The following is an 18,847-nucleotide window of genomic DNA, read 5'->3' as shown; positions in this document are numbered from 1 at the left end:
TCTGTGTCCTCTCTGAACTTGCCCAGGGTTGTTGCTTGCTGTAAATTATCCAGAGAATATTTCTAATTTATATGGCACCCTTCGTTGTTTTTGTAAGTGTTCTGTCTGCATGGGTAAGTTTAGAGGACCTGCAGATCTGAACAGTAGCGTGAGACTAATATTAATATTTTATTAGGTGTGAAGTTTTAACAGGAATTCATGAAAGAAGCTATCCTCATAGTTCAGAATCAGTTCATTTTTGAGAGGGTGGGGGGACCTGTGACAATAGCTAATAAGCAAGTGAGTCTGGAAGAAGTCAATATTTTTATTGGGAGAAGCAAGAGTGTCTTTCTTTAGCTTAGAATAAGCAGTATAATATGTATTTCAATGGGGAAATAATCATATGTTTTAACACGAGAGGTTAGTAATGCATGTCAACATGTTAGTTTTGTGGGACTGGTTAGATACATAATTTATATAAAGATGAAAAGGAACATTTATACCAGTATTCTGGACATTTTTCACATGTAAAAATCAAAAGGTAAGCCAACTGAATACTGTCCAGCAACTTTTCTTTTATTAGTGATATTTATCTTTTTTCGTTGGCTAACATAGATTATTTTTTTCAGTTACGAAGTTTGACAGTACAGCCAAAGCTTCAGATGGGCTTCATTTTTAAAACTGCTAGGAGAACATTTTAAAAATACTGTTGAGAAGCAATCTTCCCAGAATGTGATTCTTAATATCTTTTTTGATTAATTCATTTTTAATAGTGAGAAACTATTTCTACTTAATACTGTTGTTTGTGATTAGAAAATAGTAGATGGGTGAAAAAGCAAAGGGAAGAGGCATTTTTCTCCTTGCTATGCATTGGCTCATATTCTTTAAGGTTGGCAAGCCAGCTGGCTGGCTGCCTTGTCTAAAATCACATTTAGTGAAATGTTTCAGGTGTCTTGCCCTAGCAGTCTTCCCTGAAACCTTTAAATAAAACAGTTGATTTTTTTTAAAATCAGCCCATTAGGTCCATTTCAGTAGAAGACAAGAGAAACCATCTCTCATCCTGCTTGGTTAAAACAGCTTTGAGTTTGTTTATAACTAATCTTTGTGGTTTTTAAAATTTTTTGGCTTCTGTCTCTTCAGAATTCAGAAATTATAAGACCAAACATTTCACACTGTGGTTTTTAATTGTTTCAATTTCGTAATACATTTTTATGAAGGAGTTTTGTAAAATAATTATTGCAGGCTACCTCATAGAAGTACTATAACTACATTGTAGATGGTGAAAGATCTGTTTATAGCTTCTAATCGTTTTTTATGCCCAGAGGCCACCTGAGCGGGGTGTGGGGCCTAGGGCAAATCAGCCCATGGGCCCTGAACCCAAAGAAGTTGCCTCCACTGTTGGCAGCGGCGGTGGCGGTGAGGGGGAGGGAGGGAGCGAGCGGCTGGATGTGGAGCTGCCGCTCCACCCAGCTTTGCAGGGCCTTCCAAAGCGCGGGGCCCAGGGCAGTTGCCCCGATTCCTCCCCTCCTCCCCTGGGCCGGCCCTGTTTATGCCAGTGAACAAATGTTTCCCACAATATAATTCCTAACTCCTTCACAAAAAAAATATTTAGATGCAAGAAAAGTTCTGTATTTAGTACTCTTCAGCCTCCGAACAGAATAAATGTGGAAAATCACTACCAGAGTGTCTGTATGGCAGACATGTAAAGATGATCACTCGATCTGGGACAATATATTAATCTGTCTGTAAGGAAAGAAATTAGAAAAGATAAAAAATATGAACAAATATATGAATACACAAAACGTTAGGACAGCTCAAAATAAGAACATGCAGCTATTAAATATATTTCAAGTTGTTTGTAATTGATAATGACAGGTTGAAAACACTATATTTAGAAATATTTAACACCTGCTAATGATACTTGAAAATGTGGGTGTGAGAGAAAAATACTGTAACAAAAAAAGTGAAGTAATCACATTTGCAAAGACCTAAAAGTTCGTACTTTGGAATTTTTTGCATTGATGAGATCACTACTGGAATATTGTGTCCACTTCCATATTTCAAAAAGAATTTTGAAAACCTGGTCTGTTCAAAAAATATATACATGAAAGTACCAAGGTCTTAAAAATGCACTTTTTGCAGAAATTTATGGATCTCAATCTGTTGAAGCTTGCAGGTTTTCCCACTCCTTGGAGACACGCCCTAATTCAGGGCACAGCATCCAGCAACATCTGCACATATATCACGGCACAGCTGAACATGCTCTGTGGAGCACAGGTGATCATGCTTCATGGATAACTTATATTTCCAGCTGAAGTGTAACACCTGTACAGTTACTTGTAGTGTTACAGGATTCTGTAGGACCCCCCAGCATCCCACAGCCCTCCATTCTTCCCTTCCTCCTTCCAAGGGGGGCAGGGAGGACTCAAGATGCAGCCCCTTATTACTCTGTCTTTGTGGAAATTTGGTAGCTCTCCACCTTGTGCCTCTGCACTTTGTAGCACTACAAATGAACACTTGTCCATACCCTAAGTAGTACCAGATTTGGTAACTCTCAAATATATCATTTTAGGGCTCCTGTAGGACTTGTTTATTACAGCACTAGTGTCAATTTTGTCATCTCCCTCCATTATGAAAATTATGGCCGTGAGATTTATTTTTGATATGCTGCTTCAGTTATACATAGTATTATAAATCTTAGAGGAGGACAAATATGTCAATTTGATATGATAGCCCCATGTATGAGCCATAGACAATTTGTTTTAATTATTTTGTTTTCTGATTTTTGCTTTGAGCCTGATTCACGTAATAAAAACATATAATTTTGTCATAAGGCTTTTGAAAGACAGATGCAAATAATTGTAAAAGAAAGAGAAAAGTTAGGTTGGGCGAAGCATTGCAGATAAAGTTTGGAATGGGAGGGAATGTAAATGGAGGCAAGGAAATAAAGGCATAATTGTTTATTTTTTGCAGCTGCAGTTCAGCAAAATATAGGAAAATATTAACAAGTAGCCATTTTTTTGCATTTCTACAAAACAGGAAGAGAGTGACATAGCAGAAACTTCCTCAGTGTCTTAGAAAACTGCTTTCCCCACCATTCACCTCAAATTACTGCCTCTGTTTTTAAAAATGTTAATGAAAGAAGAAAAATGATTTGGCTGTTTTGTTAAAAAGCATTAAAAAGTTGGAAAGATGTCAACTTACTGGGAACCAGTGTATTCTTGAAAAATGATCAAAAGTTCAAAAGTTTCATTTTTTACACGTACTTCTTATGATGAAAATAGCTTAAATTTCTGAGGCATGGTAGAATGAATATGTACCACCAAGCCTGCCTCCTCTCCTGGAAGGGCTGAAGGACATGGCTAATTTAGGATGATAATTTTTGTGATGTAGTTCTGGGTGGAGATACTTTTGATTGTCATTTCCTGTCTTTGTTATACTCCAGCTATCTTCACTATTGCCCATTTTGCTCACCTTCAGTCCCGTGTTCAAGCTTTTGTCATTAGGTATATTCTTTCCTTGCTTCTCTAAGCATGAGCTTCCATTTTTAATATTCTTGACTCTTAAAAATTATGCCTTTGTCTACATGGCTAGATCCCTTACTTCTCCCTTCCTACGTCCCTAATTGTCTTTCATGCTGCCCCATGGCGCAGGTGCAGTCATGCTTGGCAGGGCACTACACGCTGTCTGGAACTGGGGCCACCGGGGCTGAGTGGTGCCGAGCTCTAGGTTACAGGTGGATCCACCCCTGCTTCCAGACACCGTGAGGCACCCGTGCCACGGGGTGATCCCCACTGTCCCATACTGCGCAGGGGGGCTCTGCCATGAGCCCTCAGAGGCCCTGATTGCTGCTGCTGCAACCTTGACCTTGCCCAACCTCCACAAGTTGTCAAGGAAAAGAGCCAGTGGTTCTGTAGTTGCCTTGACCAGTTTCTTGAGTACTCTAAAGATGCATCATTGCATCCATCTCTACTAATGGGAAACATCCAGCTTCTCTTAGTAATCTCCAACCTGTTCTTTCTCCAGTCTAGGCTGCTAATCTTTTCCCCTATACTTGCTGCCAGCTGCATTCATCCTCTGATAGCTGACCTTATTTCTGAATACTGAAGTAAGAAAAAGATTAATTACTTATCCTTTTCTACATCATCTGCTACTCCAGGGTTGGGCAATCTGAGGCATGTGTGCCATAAATGGCACAGGCAGCCTCTGTGTGACATGTGACAGATCAGGGAGGGGAGGACAGGCAGCACAGCAGCAGATAGGGCAGGAAGCAGAAAAGTAAAACAATAAATTGGTCAGGGAGCACAGGAAATGAAACAAAGCAAAGCAGCAGATCAGGCAGGGAGAGGTGGATTGGAGTTGCACTTGAGGAATATGCTGGGATAATTTATGGCACACCTGCCAGAAAGGTTTGGGCCCCATTGTGTTACTTTATTACCTTTCCTATTCATTAAGGGACCTACCCTTTCCTTCTCTTACTTCTAGCATACTTATAGAATTTTTTTTGGTGTTGTTTGTTGTTGTCTCCCTTACTAGCTTAATCTCAATTTGTATGGTGGTGTTCCTGATTTTCTCCCTGCATGTCCATGCAGTAATCTTACAATCATCCCTAAGTCATATGGCTAAGTTTCAACATTTTGCAAGAAATGTTTTTGAGTTTTGAGTTTTTGAGTGTTTGCTGTTTAGTCAGGCCAGTCTCTTGCTGCAGCTGTCCTTCCTTCACATTGGGATAGCCTACTCTTGTACCCTTAATATGGTCTCTTTAAGGTATATCCAGCCCTGCTGGACTCCTTTTCCTCTTAGACTTGCTTTCCATGGGATCCTGCCCCCTAGGATGCCATATTTGTTAAAGCCTGCTTTTCTGAAGTAGTGTCTGTATTTCTGCTGTTGTCCTTCCTTCCTTTCGCTAGGATCTTGAACTCTTATTGTTACATGATCACTCTTATCCAGGTTACCTTTCACCTTTACATTTTTGACCAACTCTTCCCTATTCATGAACACTAACAGCAAATCAAGAAGCATTTCCCCTCAGTTGGTTTTTCCACCATTTATACCAAACAGCTGTTCCTCACACATTCAAAAAACTTCCTGGATTGCCTGCATATTGGTGTGTTATCCTCCCAATGTCACATTTAACTAATAAGCACCAGGTCCTGTGATCTGGAGACTTCTGTTATTTGGTTGAAGAAAGCCTCATCCACTTTCCCCTCCTTGTTTGGTGGCCTACATCAGACACCCAGTGACATCATCTGTCCTGTTCTTCCCTTTTATCCTGACACAGAGACTTACCTCCTGCTTGTATAAGACCCTCTTCAAAGCCCCACTTAGTACTTCCTCCCAGTTTGTCTTTGAGACATTGATGACCGTCTTCGAGCACAATAAACCATTTATGCACCCACCCAATAGAAGTTTCATGTAGATCATATTTCTGTATTCCACATGAAAATGTCATGGAAGATGGTGTCAAAAGCCTTTCCAAAGTCAAAGTATATTGCATCAACTGTGCTCACCAATCCATGAAGTCCATCATCTTGTCATAGAGGGTAATCAGTTTTGGTTAGACATGACTTGCTCTCTTGAAAATCCTATGTTGGCTTTTAATTATTTTTTCTTATGTGTATATGGATGCTTTCTTCAAATATGCTCCAGTATCTTTCAGATATCAAAGTTAGACTGACCTGGTCTGTAATTACTTGGGTCCTCCTTTCTATTTATTTTAAAGAGGGGTGCAGTAATTGCCATTTTTCCTTCTTTCTGGGAGCTTACCAGTTCCAGTTCTGCATGAGTTCTTAAAGATAATAGCCAATAGCTCTGAAATTACTTCAGCAAATTACTTGAGGACATTAGGATAAATTTGAAAATAGCTAGTTTATCTAAGTAATATCCAACCTGTTCTTTTTCTACTGTGGCCTAGGTATTTACCCTGCTGCCCCCCCCCCCATGTCCTTGCTTCTTACTGTGCTCCTAAATCTGATATGTAACCTTTTTAATCACATTTAAATATGCTAAGAAGCCAGAGGTCAAACACAGACTTTTCCTTGGAAACTGCATCAAAGTTGCCATTGTCTGTAAAACTTCTTGTTCAACCTTCAGTCATTTTTAGAGTACTTGATTTAGTATTACAATTCAAGGTTATTTTCTTCAGAAGTATAATATATGGTGGATGAGTTCACAGAACTTGCAGCTAGAAATTTTTTTTTACTGGTAAACTGAGCAAATTAGTTTTGAAAGATAAACTTAAAACAGCTTATGTAATTCTTAAAGTCACTTTCGGTGTAGAGCCTTATTTTAAAGGGGATCCTTAAAATGTTGGTTAGGGGAATTAATTGAATTAATTGAAAAAGTGGGTTTTGGTTTCATTTTGTTTATAGTGTAGGAAAAATAGTGTAGGAAAACCCTAAGATTTAAACTCTTTCGAATTTTGCACAAGTTATTAGCTTGCAAAGGGGAAAACTTTGCAAACATAAAGACATATCATTTTAACTTCTGTGGTTGTTGCATACATATCTCTGACTCTAAGGCTTCTCTTTATTGCTATTCTATAGAATTTCTACGATTCTTTTCCTTCCATAGGAGGAGAGGTAGGAAGGGTCAGAAAAATGCAATTTACCACTTAATTGAGAAAAAGATTTAAACATTTAAATCAAAAGGAGTGAGACCTAGTACTAGTAGAAATTTTTGGGGCTTAGTAGTTACTTACCCAGAAGTGTGGTTTTAGGATGACTGGAGTGATTTACAAATTTGTGCCATATCTAATAGATATTTTAAATTGATTGGGGGGGGGAAATAAAACTGTTTTGCTTCTACATTTTCAAAATTAAATGTACTAAAACATTTTGAGATCAAACTTATCTTTATTTTTTTAAATAAGACCCAAACATTATATATCATTTAAACCAACCAAATCATACTGAGTTTTTCATTTTACCCAGAAACTCGGAAAAGTAATTTCAGATTGATCCAAAATTAAATTCTTACACTTACTTTTGGTTGGTCCAGTAAACTGAGAAATCCTTTATTTACACAGAGCTATCCATATCCTCCATTCATTCACTTCACTGGGAATTTTGACCAGGCAAATAATACAGTCAGGTACAGGCTTTACTTTTTTTTAAATAGAAGAATTATAGATCTTACTAATTATGATAGTTGTTTGGCAACATGATTATTTGGTTAAGATTTACATATAAACATCTATGATACTTTACAAACTAAAAATTCATAATTTTAATTGCTTGATATTTAATAAATATTGCAGGATATTTATTTTCTCAGAAATAATTCATAGTTGATCTCTTGTATGTTGTCACATATTTTGAAAACTTCCTGCAACTGGTTGCATAAAATATATTCCTGGATATTTAAAAACACTAGAACAAATTATAGTTGAAAAGTGTTATCTGTTCATCTTGTGTCCAAGATAAGTGTAATTGTTGAGAAATGATAATGACTTTACAGTATGTCTCTAAGCCATTTGATTAAACCCAAGTTACTTCATTTTACTTCTGAGTATTGTAATAAGCATTTACATCATGTTTCAACCTGTTTACACCTTAGAGCTATTATGTGACCTTTTTCAAACCCCGGACTAATTCCACATGGCCAAAAAAGTCTACACGCATTACTAAAAGACAATAATGTATATTTTCCATAGTTTTTAGGCCAAATTTAAGGATTTTATCCTGCAAATACTTGAGTGTGGTAAGAAATTTTATGCATGCGAATAAGTAAGTTCTATTATAACAAATACATTACAAGAATATTTTTAAGGTGGGAAATTCCAACCCTCCAAAGTTAGGAGATGCCAGGATTCAGGTTGCCTGTCTAAATCTAACACAACCCATTTGTGCATGTATATCATGATGCAATTAACTGCATGATCACATGTTAGGTATTTTGTCATATACCATGCACACCTTTTTAAAAAATCTTGCTAGAAATTGGGGTGTGCAGTATAAGAGAGGAAGTGCAGTAATGGCAGTTTCTGCCACTTAAGCTTCTGCCAGGAGAAAATGGAAGTAAGCACAGGATCTACAGGAAGCAGAAGAATGAGCAGACTTGGCTCCCCAGCTGCTGCTTCTTGGTTACTTACTACAAGGAAAGATTTTTTTTTCCTCTTCATTTTGCCTTTCAAAAACAAGGTGTGTATCTTATTCCAGGATGTTATATACAAGAAAATACAGTATTTTTTCTCCACAGAACCTCTGTTCTTGCCCAGGGAGCACAGGCTCACTTAATGGACAGCTGTTGAGTATTTGGTTTCCTTTTTTTTTTGTTCACTGTGTAGTACTAGAGTATATCCACACACTAGGAGCTTATCTGAATGCTAGAATTAATTTCCCCATATGTGTTTTTATATTGCCTATTTCTATAGTATCTGAAGGCTTCATGGTTATTAGTTTATTTTTCTCTCCTTGTGAGAGGAGGAGGCAGTATTGTCCCTGTTTTACAGATGGGAATCTTAGGCACAGAGAGTTCCACAGTCTAGACCCACTCAGCTATTTCAAAGAAAATGTCTTAAGAATTTTTAGCACGGGCAGAGAAATGCATTTATCCATAGCCTTAGTCTTGCACATGCCTAGGCCATTTTTGGCTGAATTTCTCCAGAAGAATTCAAACTCAGATAACCACATTGCATGGAAAATTAAAGTCCAGACACTTAAAATTTAGCAAATTTACAAGCAAGTAAAAAAAGCCATGATCATACAATGGGAAGGGCCAGGCACACTTAATAATACCACCCCTGTCTATAATTAAATTAGCATGTGGCATCTTTCATACATAAAGGCTTTCAAAGCATTTTACAGTCACCCTGACCTCTATACCTGGAAAGATCATGGAGCAGATCTGGAAAGAATCCATTGTGAAGCACCTAGAGGAGAAAAAGGTGGTTGGGAATAGCCAGCATAGATTCACCAACAGCGAGCCATGCTTGACCAACCTGATTTCCTTTGGTGGACAGGGAAGAGCAGTGGCTGTGATATGTCTTGACTTTAGCAAGGCCTTTGACACTGTCTGTCATGACATTCTCATTAACAAGCTAAAGAAATGCAGACTAGATAAAAGTACTGTTAAGCATGGGAAATTAAAAAGCATACAGTTGTCAACAGAGAAAAAATTTAAACAGCATGTAGGTTTGTGGAAAATGCTTTAGTATCTTTGATGGACGGAACCTTTGATTTCAGTAAGGAAAAGAGAAATATGGATTTCGTAAAAACTTGCTTTGAGATTTCACAGGGCACTTAAAGGAAAAATTATGGATTTCTTGTTGAAATGGAAATCTGTATTATATAAGCAAGTGATTCTTGTTTGAAAGAAATGTATGCTGTTTTTCAATTACTTCTCAGGGAATGTATTAAAAAAAATAAACAGACAGCATTCCCAAACTTGTCATTTGGTTGGAGCCAGATGGCACTCAGACTTCAGAAAATTTAAGTTTTATTCTAAATCTATAACCTATGAATTTTGGCAGGTTACCAGTCTGGCAAAAAAGAAGTTCTGCCAGCCCTTCTAAGTCATATCCAAAGTATATATAATCTATTTTGACATTTTTAAACTATAGACTTTGTATAGAAGTGTTGAGAACCAAGTAGCTTATAATAAAAGATATTCTTGTCACCCAGTCATAACTCCGTTTATCATTGCTGGGACTTGCATATTGGTGCTGATGGTTGGCAATAATTGTTTTTCTGGACAGGGAAATGCAAGTTGAGAGAAAAGATTGTATTAAAAACTTCCTGAGTTTGAAACTATTATAATACATAAATGACATCTTTAAAAGGCTGCAAGAATGCTTACCTCTGTTTAATGTTTTATTTGTTTTACAAACAGGTTCACACAAAGTTCCACTGCAGGCAGGCACATGCTTCAGGCACTGAAACTTCATGCTTGACATTTTCCTATGATGGTATTGCCCTTGCCAGTCGAGGAGGTAAGTGTTTTGTTAAATGTAAGATAAACATAGGTTTTCACTGATTGTTAGCAGAAATGTAAATCTTAGACATTTAAAATCAAATCCTTGCCTCCAGGTATTTTTTTGTAAAAGTGTAATAAGCCACTAAAATCACGTATTAGGTCTTCTCTAGATCTAGAGTCACATCTTTCACCTTATGTGGATCATAGTGTGCAGTAAAATGCAACTAAAAAAAATTCAGCAGAAAACTTAAATTATTTTATATGCTTGTTACCATACAAACCCCAGTTTCTATTTTGAAAATTAACCATAATGGAAACTAAACTTTAATAAATGTAAAACTAAGCAAAAAAGTAAACGTGTTGTGACTTGTTCTGCGTGAAAAAGCTACATGGAAACATAGTACCTTTTTGTGGTGCTTTTTTTTACTGCTTCCTTAGTTCACTTCCCTTATACTAGACGTGTCAAACTCCATGTGGGTCTCTGGGCTGAATCTGGACTTCAAGCAGCCTCCTGGGGTGGATCTGGACAGTTAACAGAGCCCTCGTTTACCTTCTTGCCACAAACATGCATGCCCGTTGGGGCCCTGTCTCTGGGAATTTAGCAGCTGGCCCCAATCCTGCTTTGCTTTCTCCTTGAATTTCCAGCCCCTCTGGGAGCCCCGGGCCTGGGTGAAATGACTCCACAGGCTGGATCTGACCCTTGGGCCAAATGTTTAGCACCTCTGCCCTACACCATGATTTTTCTGTCATTGATTATAAATTTTGACTTAATTCATATTGTAAGCAGCGTGAAATAAGGACCTTCTTGGAATGATTGACTAAGCTATATTTCAACTATGAGGACTGAAAAAAGATAGCTTAAAGTTTTCCCAGGAATAGGGAAAGGCATCACTCAAGGACAGTTGGTTTTATTCACATCAGATGAGATTTTTTTCCTAAAAATATTACCCACAAAACAAATCTTCTGAAGGCCGAAATCATGGTTTGGGATTTATTCATTAGTATTTTAGGAGAGTCAGAACAGTTTGCTGGGTAAATGCTATAACTACACTTCCATTCCCAAGGAAGGCTTGCGTTTCTCTTAAATTCAGTCTACACCCTGTTTCTTGTATTTCTAGTTCCTGTTTTTGACTTTTAGTCTTGCTAGTAATGATATGGTCTCTCTCTTCACCTTAATCCAGGTTAACAAAGATTTTGTCTAAACACTTTTTTTTTTCATAAAGAAAGAAATGACCTGTTCGTGTGGCTTCTTAATTCTACTGTGGTAGTGCTTCAGGTGCCGGTTTCTAGCCTGATGGGATTAGGCCTTCTTTAACACAAGTGAACACATGGTTTGTGCCCAAGAGAGTTTCTGGTTTAACGTGTTGAAGGAAAGTCTGTTTATGCCTAAAAATATTAGTTACCCACAATTGATGTTAATACAAAGAGTGTTTAATAATGCTATCTTTAACAGAAAGCACTTGGATATTCTTGGTGCCATTGTCACATGCTTTCTATTAGGGTTGGCCTGGGAAATCAGAAGAAGCCAAATCTTTAACCAGAAGCTGAAATCAACTAACCTTCAGATGGTGCCAAGCTTTCAGCTACATTTTTCACTTACTTTTTGTTTTCACATGCCTCTGTACCCCTTCGTTCTGACCACAACCAGTAGAGAAAGATGCGGTAATACTGAAGAGAGGCTATATACATTATAATTTAGCACACATTTGGAACTGTATTAGCTGCTGACCATTGCATACCACCCTGGTTTACAGATTTGAGTTCTGGATATACTAAGTCCTGGACTCAAATCTTTTCCAGTTCATTTGAAGTCAAAGCCTTTGGTGACGGTTTAGATTTCCTTCGATCTACTTGAAACTTCTGCCTTGAGGATATTTTCTTAGGTTCAGGGTTTGTGAATATATAGAACTTGCTCTGTTGACCCTTGCCTATTTTTAGTGTTGTGTTGTACTTCCCTTCCTGCTCTTCCCACCCTTATCTATTCCCAGATTGTGCGTCCTGATGATCAGAGATTCAGGTGAATTGTCAGATGCTAATTTATGATCACTCTAAATTATATAAAAACTTGATTTATAGTATGCAGGATATAAGAATGTTCAGAAAATGGTCTCTCTCTGTGTTTTAAAATATTAATTCCATGCTCAGTGTTTTCCTGGTTAGTCAATTTTTTTTTTTAATCTATATGTGTGCTGTGCAGAAGAATGAGGAAGATTCATATTTTCTTTCAACTTCTTTGTTTGCTTAATGCTCTAATAAGAGTATGGCTTTGGATCTGTACCAATAAAAGCAGATGTGGATCCAGCAGTCATAGATTAGCACACCTGCCAAATGCTGAGGATCAAAGGGAGGATCATTGTTTGGGGGAAAAGGGACTTTCATTGAAAGCCTGATTGCCTCCTGCATCTGATATAGATTCTGTGTCGGATATGAGAGAGATGAGGCAGGGCTCAGCTGCAGACACAAGGGAAAATGAAAAGCAGAGGAGTTGCTTATGAGAGTTCCCAGTTTTGTTCTTGTTGAGTATTAGCAAGTAACCTGACAGAAATTCAAGAAAGTGATATTTACACGTGCTTTTTGACAATGAAAATAATTTTTAAAAACCATGTTAGGTAATGTTTTCTTGACAAATAAAGAGTCATTGATATTATAGCCTAGTAATCAATCATTAAAGTTAGTTATTGTCTCCTGGTATATACATGGAATTTACAGTGTAAGTCTGTAATTATTAGTAGGCAGAAATCCTGACTCTCAAGTCTGTAAAAGTTGTGTGATTGCTGAATAAATGTGTTTTTTTCTATTTCTTCAAATCTGAAAAATAATCAGGTCTGCTGCAGTCTTAATTAGTCTTCTGTATGAAAACCAGAGCACGGGGGTTAATTGTAATTCAATGAAAACTATTAAGCTCAGATAGTATCTACATGTATGTGCTTTTGTAAAGGTCAGAGATTAATAGGGCTTTTCCCCTCTAAATTTCTAACATAATCTTCCATTTAAAGTGTTTAAAAGGAAAAGCCATTTGAGTTAGAAGCTTCAGATTGTATGTGGAGAGAAAACAATACAGTATTTCTGATTAATACATTCAGGGAGTTTTTAATTATGCATATATTGACTCCCATTTTGAGGAACAGCAAGATATACCACAGTTGCATGAATAAACTTAAGATGACCCACCCCAGAAATTAGATTGGGAGTTATAAATGTTATAATTTTCTATGCAAAGAATCTAATTATTGGAGGGTCATCTTGAATTTGTCCCTAACTGCTGCAGCAAGGAAAGTGTGGGGGAAGAGAGGGGGGAAAAGAGGGTGGGCAGGCTGGAAATGGGGGGGCAGGCACCCCTGCACATTGCCCTCCCGCCCTGGTGTCTGCGCCCATATGGTGCCTGGCCCTTGTTGCCTGTGCCCTCACCACTTGCCACCTAGCTTCTTGCCTCCCCTGTGCCTCTACCCCAAGTGCCTGTCGTCCTCTCCGCTTGCCTCCTTGTGCCTGCAGCCTCCTGCCTATCCCCTACCCAATCCCCAAACTGCAGTGCAGTTCCCAGACCCATGCTACCCCCTAATCCAGGGGTGGGCAAAATGTGGCCCAGGAGCCAGATGTGGCCCACCAGGCCATTTTATCTGGCCCACAGGGCCCCTAAAAAATTTAGAAAATTAATATTAATCTGCCCTGGGCTGCCTGTCATGTGGCCCTTGATGGCTTGCCGAAACTCAGTAAGCGGTCCTCTGCCTAAAATATTTGCCTGCCCCTGCCCTAATCCCTGACCCAGGTTATTGTTCCTGGACCTGGACCCACTGCAGCTGCTACTGACTCCTCAACTGCTGACTCCAAGCAGCAGCAGTGGTGGGAGCAGTAGTTCAACCCCCAGATAGTGTCAGGCCTGCTGCCAGCTGCCCCAGGCCAGAATTCAGATCCAAAATGAAGCTTTTTTTTTCCTGCATGTTGAATGGGGGGAAACAATCATCTTGGATTTGAATAATATGGTTTTTTTAGTAAACAATGACTTTGGTTTTGTTTCTCTGGTGATTAAATATTGATATTTGCCTCAAATGCCAGTGTGTATTCATTAGCACTAATGAATATTATGTGGTATAATATTTTTTTTAGTACTTGGAACTTATAGAGCTTTCTGAAAGGATTGGCAATAGAGTAGCCATCATTTCCACATAGGTGTATTAGTTTTATTAAATATAATGGTAAGTGGGCCATCCCAAGAGTGTAGTTTGGAAGGACCAGGTTATCTGTGGAGATATTCAGGATGGATTAAGTGTAGAAAAGGGGAGTGATACCTTCTTTTGTCAGGGCCAAGTTCTTTCATCCAGTCTCTAGCTCACCACAGCTCCACACCTGAGTCAGAGCAGAAATATGGGATGAATGCATACCTTTTCTCTCTTGAGCATGCACCAAACTAGCAGCCCTTGCATACTTGCTGTGTTTTTCATGTGCTTATGTAAGGGCCTGCTGCAGTCTGGCCCTTTGTTATTTCAGTGGTGTTAAGCACATATCTTTTCACATGTTTAAGATTAGTGAGTTTCAAGATGGCTCTAGAAAATACAGTTGTCCTCCTATGGTGGTACTACAATGTGTGCAAAAATTATATGAAGCCATTTAACATCAGTGTAGAAAGCTGAGAGGAGTGCGCAGAATCCCTTCCAATCTGGAAGGAATAGCTGGCACTGGGTGCAGCTCAAGATGAAGCAACTTTAATCCAGAGGATGGAAGCAAAGCAGGAAAGAAGCATACTATAAGCTTGGACATAACTTGCACTCCAACTCAAACAACTCGTGAATCTGTGAAATTTGTAACAAACTGTGTCACCCTAGAATCGGGCTTGTCAGCTGCAAACAGATTCAGCAGGCACCTGACTAGACCTCTTACACTAGGGGGGTGGGGGGCAGTTAGTTCAGCTGGAAGGCTACTTAACAAATTTTGGTGAGTGTTGAGGGCTGCACACATCAAATTAATGGTGAAGATATAATTTCAACAAAGTATAGATAAAAAACAAATCATATGCAAAATAAAAATCAAACATCTACTATGAAATATTTTAATTTTATTTTTAAAAAATTTGTTCTGTTTTTTTTTGGGGGTGGGGTTTGAGTAGTGTATATAGATGTGATTGCATAATAGCTCAATTCAGTTTATTAAGGATTCTGGCTAAATGCTATGCTCCTGAAGATGGCATAACACACATGTGACTATAATATAAATAAGTTCAAACAACGTAACCGAACTACAAATATACTAAAAACCAACATGAAAACATTATTAATAAAAATATAGTAGTAAATCAAGACATGAATCTATAATGTTATACATAGATCCACAATTGAGACAATAAAATCAAATCTAATGTTAAAATGTATCACTCATATCAATAATAAATAATATTTAATCACCTCAGCCTTGTAAGCAAAAATTGCAAGACAGTTTACTAAATTTGGATCTGTTTGCTGTAAAAACCAGATTCATGTCTCTCTGTTTGAAACATGTATCAATTTCTGCAGGAACAGTAATAAATAAGTTCTCCTTATGTCATTATGTAAAGAACATCCTAAAACATAGTGAATAGTATCTTCCAAAACTCCTAGACAAACTGGGCAACATCTTTTAACCCCTGGAATGGAACATCTATGTCCAGCCAGAACAGCTGTGGGCATCTGTTTGGTCCTGAGTCTGGTCAAAAAAGATCGCCATTTATCCCATCCCATAAAATGCAAAAGTATGGGAAAGAAAAGCTAGTAAGGGTGATTGGAGAGGAGGGGGATTATTAATATCTTCTATGTAGCACAATTTTAAAAGGCAAGTTGGTAAAAGGGGCAGGATTTTAAACCAAATTCTGCCATTCTAATAATAATATTAGTTAAAATAGAATCCATTTCTATCTCTAATCTCAAAAAAGATGCAGGAGTTGAGGGAGGAAGAGCCAGAAGAGCTCAGAATTTGTTCTGAGGTATGTCTACATCATTACTAGTGGCATAACCCCATACTTCAGCACCATATAAGATCTGAGAGGTAACTTTGGCTTTATATGCTGATATAGGAGCTTGGACTGATGGTCCTGCTGTGGTTTCATAAAATTTCTTTATTGTCACAGCTGATTGGGCTGCCTTAGTTTTAGCTGAATGAATATGATGTTTCCATGATGGAGAAGCTGTAAATAACACACCCAAATATTAGATTGGAAGAGGGCTAATGTCGCCCCCAGTCTTTAAGGAGGGGAGGAAGGAGGATCTGGGGAACTATAGACCAGTCAGTCTTACCTCTATCCCTGGGAAGATCCTAGAAAAAATGATCAAGGAACACATCTATGGGAGCCCGCTGGTGATGCAGAGTGGTAACCAACATGGGTTCATAGCAGGCAGGTCCTGCCTGACTTGCCTAGTTTCTTTTTACAACAAGGCCACCAAATGTTTAGATGCAGGAGTCAAGGTGGATGTTATCTATCTGGACTTCAAGAATGCCTTTGACATGGTATCCCATACTATCCTTATAAATAAACTGAGGAGATTTGCCTTGGATGATTATATAGTAGACTGGGTAGCAAACTGGCTCAAGGGTCATACTCGGAGAGTGCTGGTGGATGGGTCGGATGGCACAACAGGCCCTAGGTGAGCCACACACAGGCCCCACAGCGCTGGCTCCAGCCTCTGCTGATGCTGCAGGGGACACTGGGCAAAAGCAGTCCCACTCATGAATGATGTGTGCCCCCAGAGGCTGGGGGGGCATGGCGACCACCCGCAGATGGTGGCAATGTTGGTGGCAGGGGTGCAGCACCTGCAAACAGGGAGCTCCTGCTGGCGGCTGTGGTGGTGTTGGTGGCAGAGCAGGGCGTAGCAGTGGTGAGTGCCGATTGGCAGTCGGTGACCACCTGCAGACACCACCGGCGGTGTTGGCGGTGGGGGGGAGGTGGGGGTGGCAAGCACCAACTGCCCACAGGTGCTGACAGCAGTGTCGGCAGTGCTTCTGTCTGCGGGGGTGCATGTGCACCCCCGCATCACTTATGGTCCCACCTGCCCATGCAGCTCCACATGGCAGGCCCTGGGCAAACCACACTTAGGAGCCAGCACCCCTACTTGGGCTGGGCTTGTACCCTGCCTGCTTGTGGCTTGGGAGCCCACGTCAGTGCTAAGGACACTCGCAGGGTGGCTGTCCCAAATGCCCAGAGCTTGAGTTGGAAATGAGTTCATCAAAGAAGAGGAAGATAAACACTGAATGCCAAATATTTAACAAAGAATGGACTTCTAAATATTTTTTTACTGATGTAAGTATAAAAGCTGTGTGCTTAATTTGCAAAGAAAGTGTGGCAATGTTTAAAGAATACAATTTGAATTGACATTTTGAGAGCAAGCATGAATCCAAATATAAGAACTTGTCTGCCCAAGAAAAGGCAACAAAAAAAAAAAGAAGCTGAGGAGATGGTTGCTTGAATACAGAAAGACTAAGTTTCTTCACAAAACTATTGGACTTGTTGTGCGGTTCTGGGCAGGCAGGGCTGCTTCTGGCCAGCATCCCACACAGCACCAGGGGCCAGAGGTGTTGCCCACCTGCTGGCTGGATAGAATCAATTGGTGGGCCAGATACAACCCACAGGCCATATTTTGCCCGTCTCTATCGTGATCCAGAGGTGAAGGGCAAAACCACTCCCTTGTCTATCATCAGCACATTGACTTACTTGCAAAAAGTCCTGTTCTCTCTTAAAGACGAACCGCAATTTTTTTTTCTGGTAGCCATCTGCTAAATGATAAACTTTGTTCTAAGACCTACTAGAGATGCCAGTATCTGATCCCATTATGCTGAAAGTCTTGTCCAGAAATAATTACTTGGAGAAGGGCACCTATTCTAGATCCCATTCCAGGTGCCATTTGCTCCTTATTAGCATGGCCTAGACTGGAGATTCAGAAGCATTGTGGTTTTTTTTATATAGAATTATCCTGAAGTTTCTCAAGAGGAGTTTGCCTTAATGACTTATACCTAGAAGGGACAAAAAACCCTGACATGGTTCAACAAGGTGTGGACTCTTTTGAGTGCTCCATACAAAAACTTTTTGGCTGCCATCTTTATTGACTTGAGGTTAAATTTTAAAAGTAACTCTGTATGGTTTTCATTTGGTATCTAACTTGGCTTGTTATGTAGTACCAGAACATAGACCAGTGACTTTACAGCTCTTCTAGGGAAGGGATTGATGCATTTCCAAATGCTTATTGAATTACCTGGCCTTGAGCAATAGTAATGATCATTTTCCTCATGGCACATCCTAGTGCAAAAACGCGTTAGAGAGATACCAACGTGTGATTGTCAATATGCTAATTTTTCTTCAACAGTATGTATTTAAAATTAATTCAGTGTGACAGGCAAGTTTTTCTACCAGTGTCCATCCCACAAAGCCTTTCCCCACAAACTTAATGTGAAAATGATCCTGTAGTTTCACTGGGAACAGCTCAAAGCTCTTAGAAAGTCTTTCTAGCTGTGTTTCTAACACCGGTACAATACTTTTTGCTGTTACCAAGAGAATTGGATTTAAATAACTGTCTGACTGTCTCTCCCTGCTAAAGCCTGGCAGACCTGCAGCTTGAATATCATTCAAGGTTCATTCCACTGGGGATAGAGCAGCTTTGGCTGCTAGCCTCAGATCTGTCCCTTTCTAGAAGATTTGCAGAGCAGCCAAATGGTATGTTTTGCACACATTTACAGAGTGCTGAGGCTTCAGTTTTAGCATCTAGACTGTAATTACAGTTTTTCATGTTGCAAAATCAAATACTTCAGTACTTAGAACCATAGAAAATTAGGGTTGGAAGGGGCCTCAGGAGGTCATCTAATCCAACCCCCTGTTCAAAGGAGGACCAGTCCGTACGATATCATTAAGCTGCTATTAAATCCTCTCTTCTCTTCTCTGAACTAAATAAGCCCAGTTCCCTCAGCCTTTCCTTGGAAGTCATGTGCCTCAGCCCCCTAA

General features: G+C 39.2%; 1 protein-coding gene across 1 annotated transcript in view; it reads left to right on the top strand.

Moving 5' to 3' along the window:
• WDR70 (WD repeat domain 70) overlaps window positions 1-18,847 on the top strand; it is a 255,372-nt gene that overhangs the window by 175,692 nt on the left and 60,833 nt on the right. Inside the window, exon 11 of the mRNA XM_014594000.3 lies at window positions 9,811-9,910. Within this exon, the coding sequence (XP_014449486.2) occupies window positions 9,811-9,910 (100 nt within the window). The remainder of the gene's footprint in view (window positions 1-9,810; window positions 9,911-18,847) is intronic.

Source organism: Alligator mississippiensis, chromosome 3 (genome assembly GCF_030867095.1).
Source record: "Alligator mississippiensis isolate rAllMis1 chromosome 3, rAllMis1, whole genome shotgun sequence".
Lineage (NCBI taxonomy): Eukaryota > Metazoa > Chordata > Crocodylia > Alligatoridae > Alligator > Alligator mississippiensis.
The sequence above is the reverse complement of the archived record's forward strand: the minus strand, read 5'-3'. Positions and strand labels throughout refer to the sequence as shown.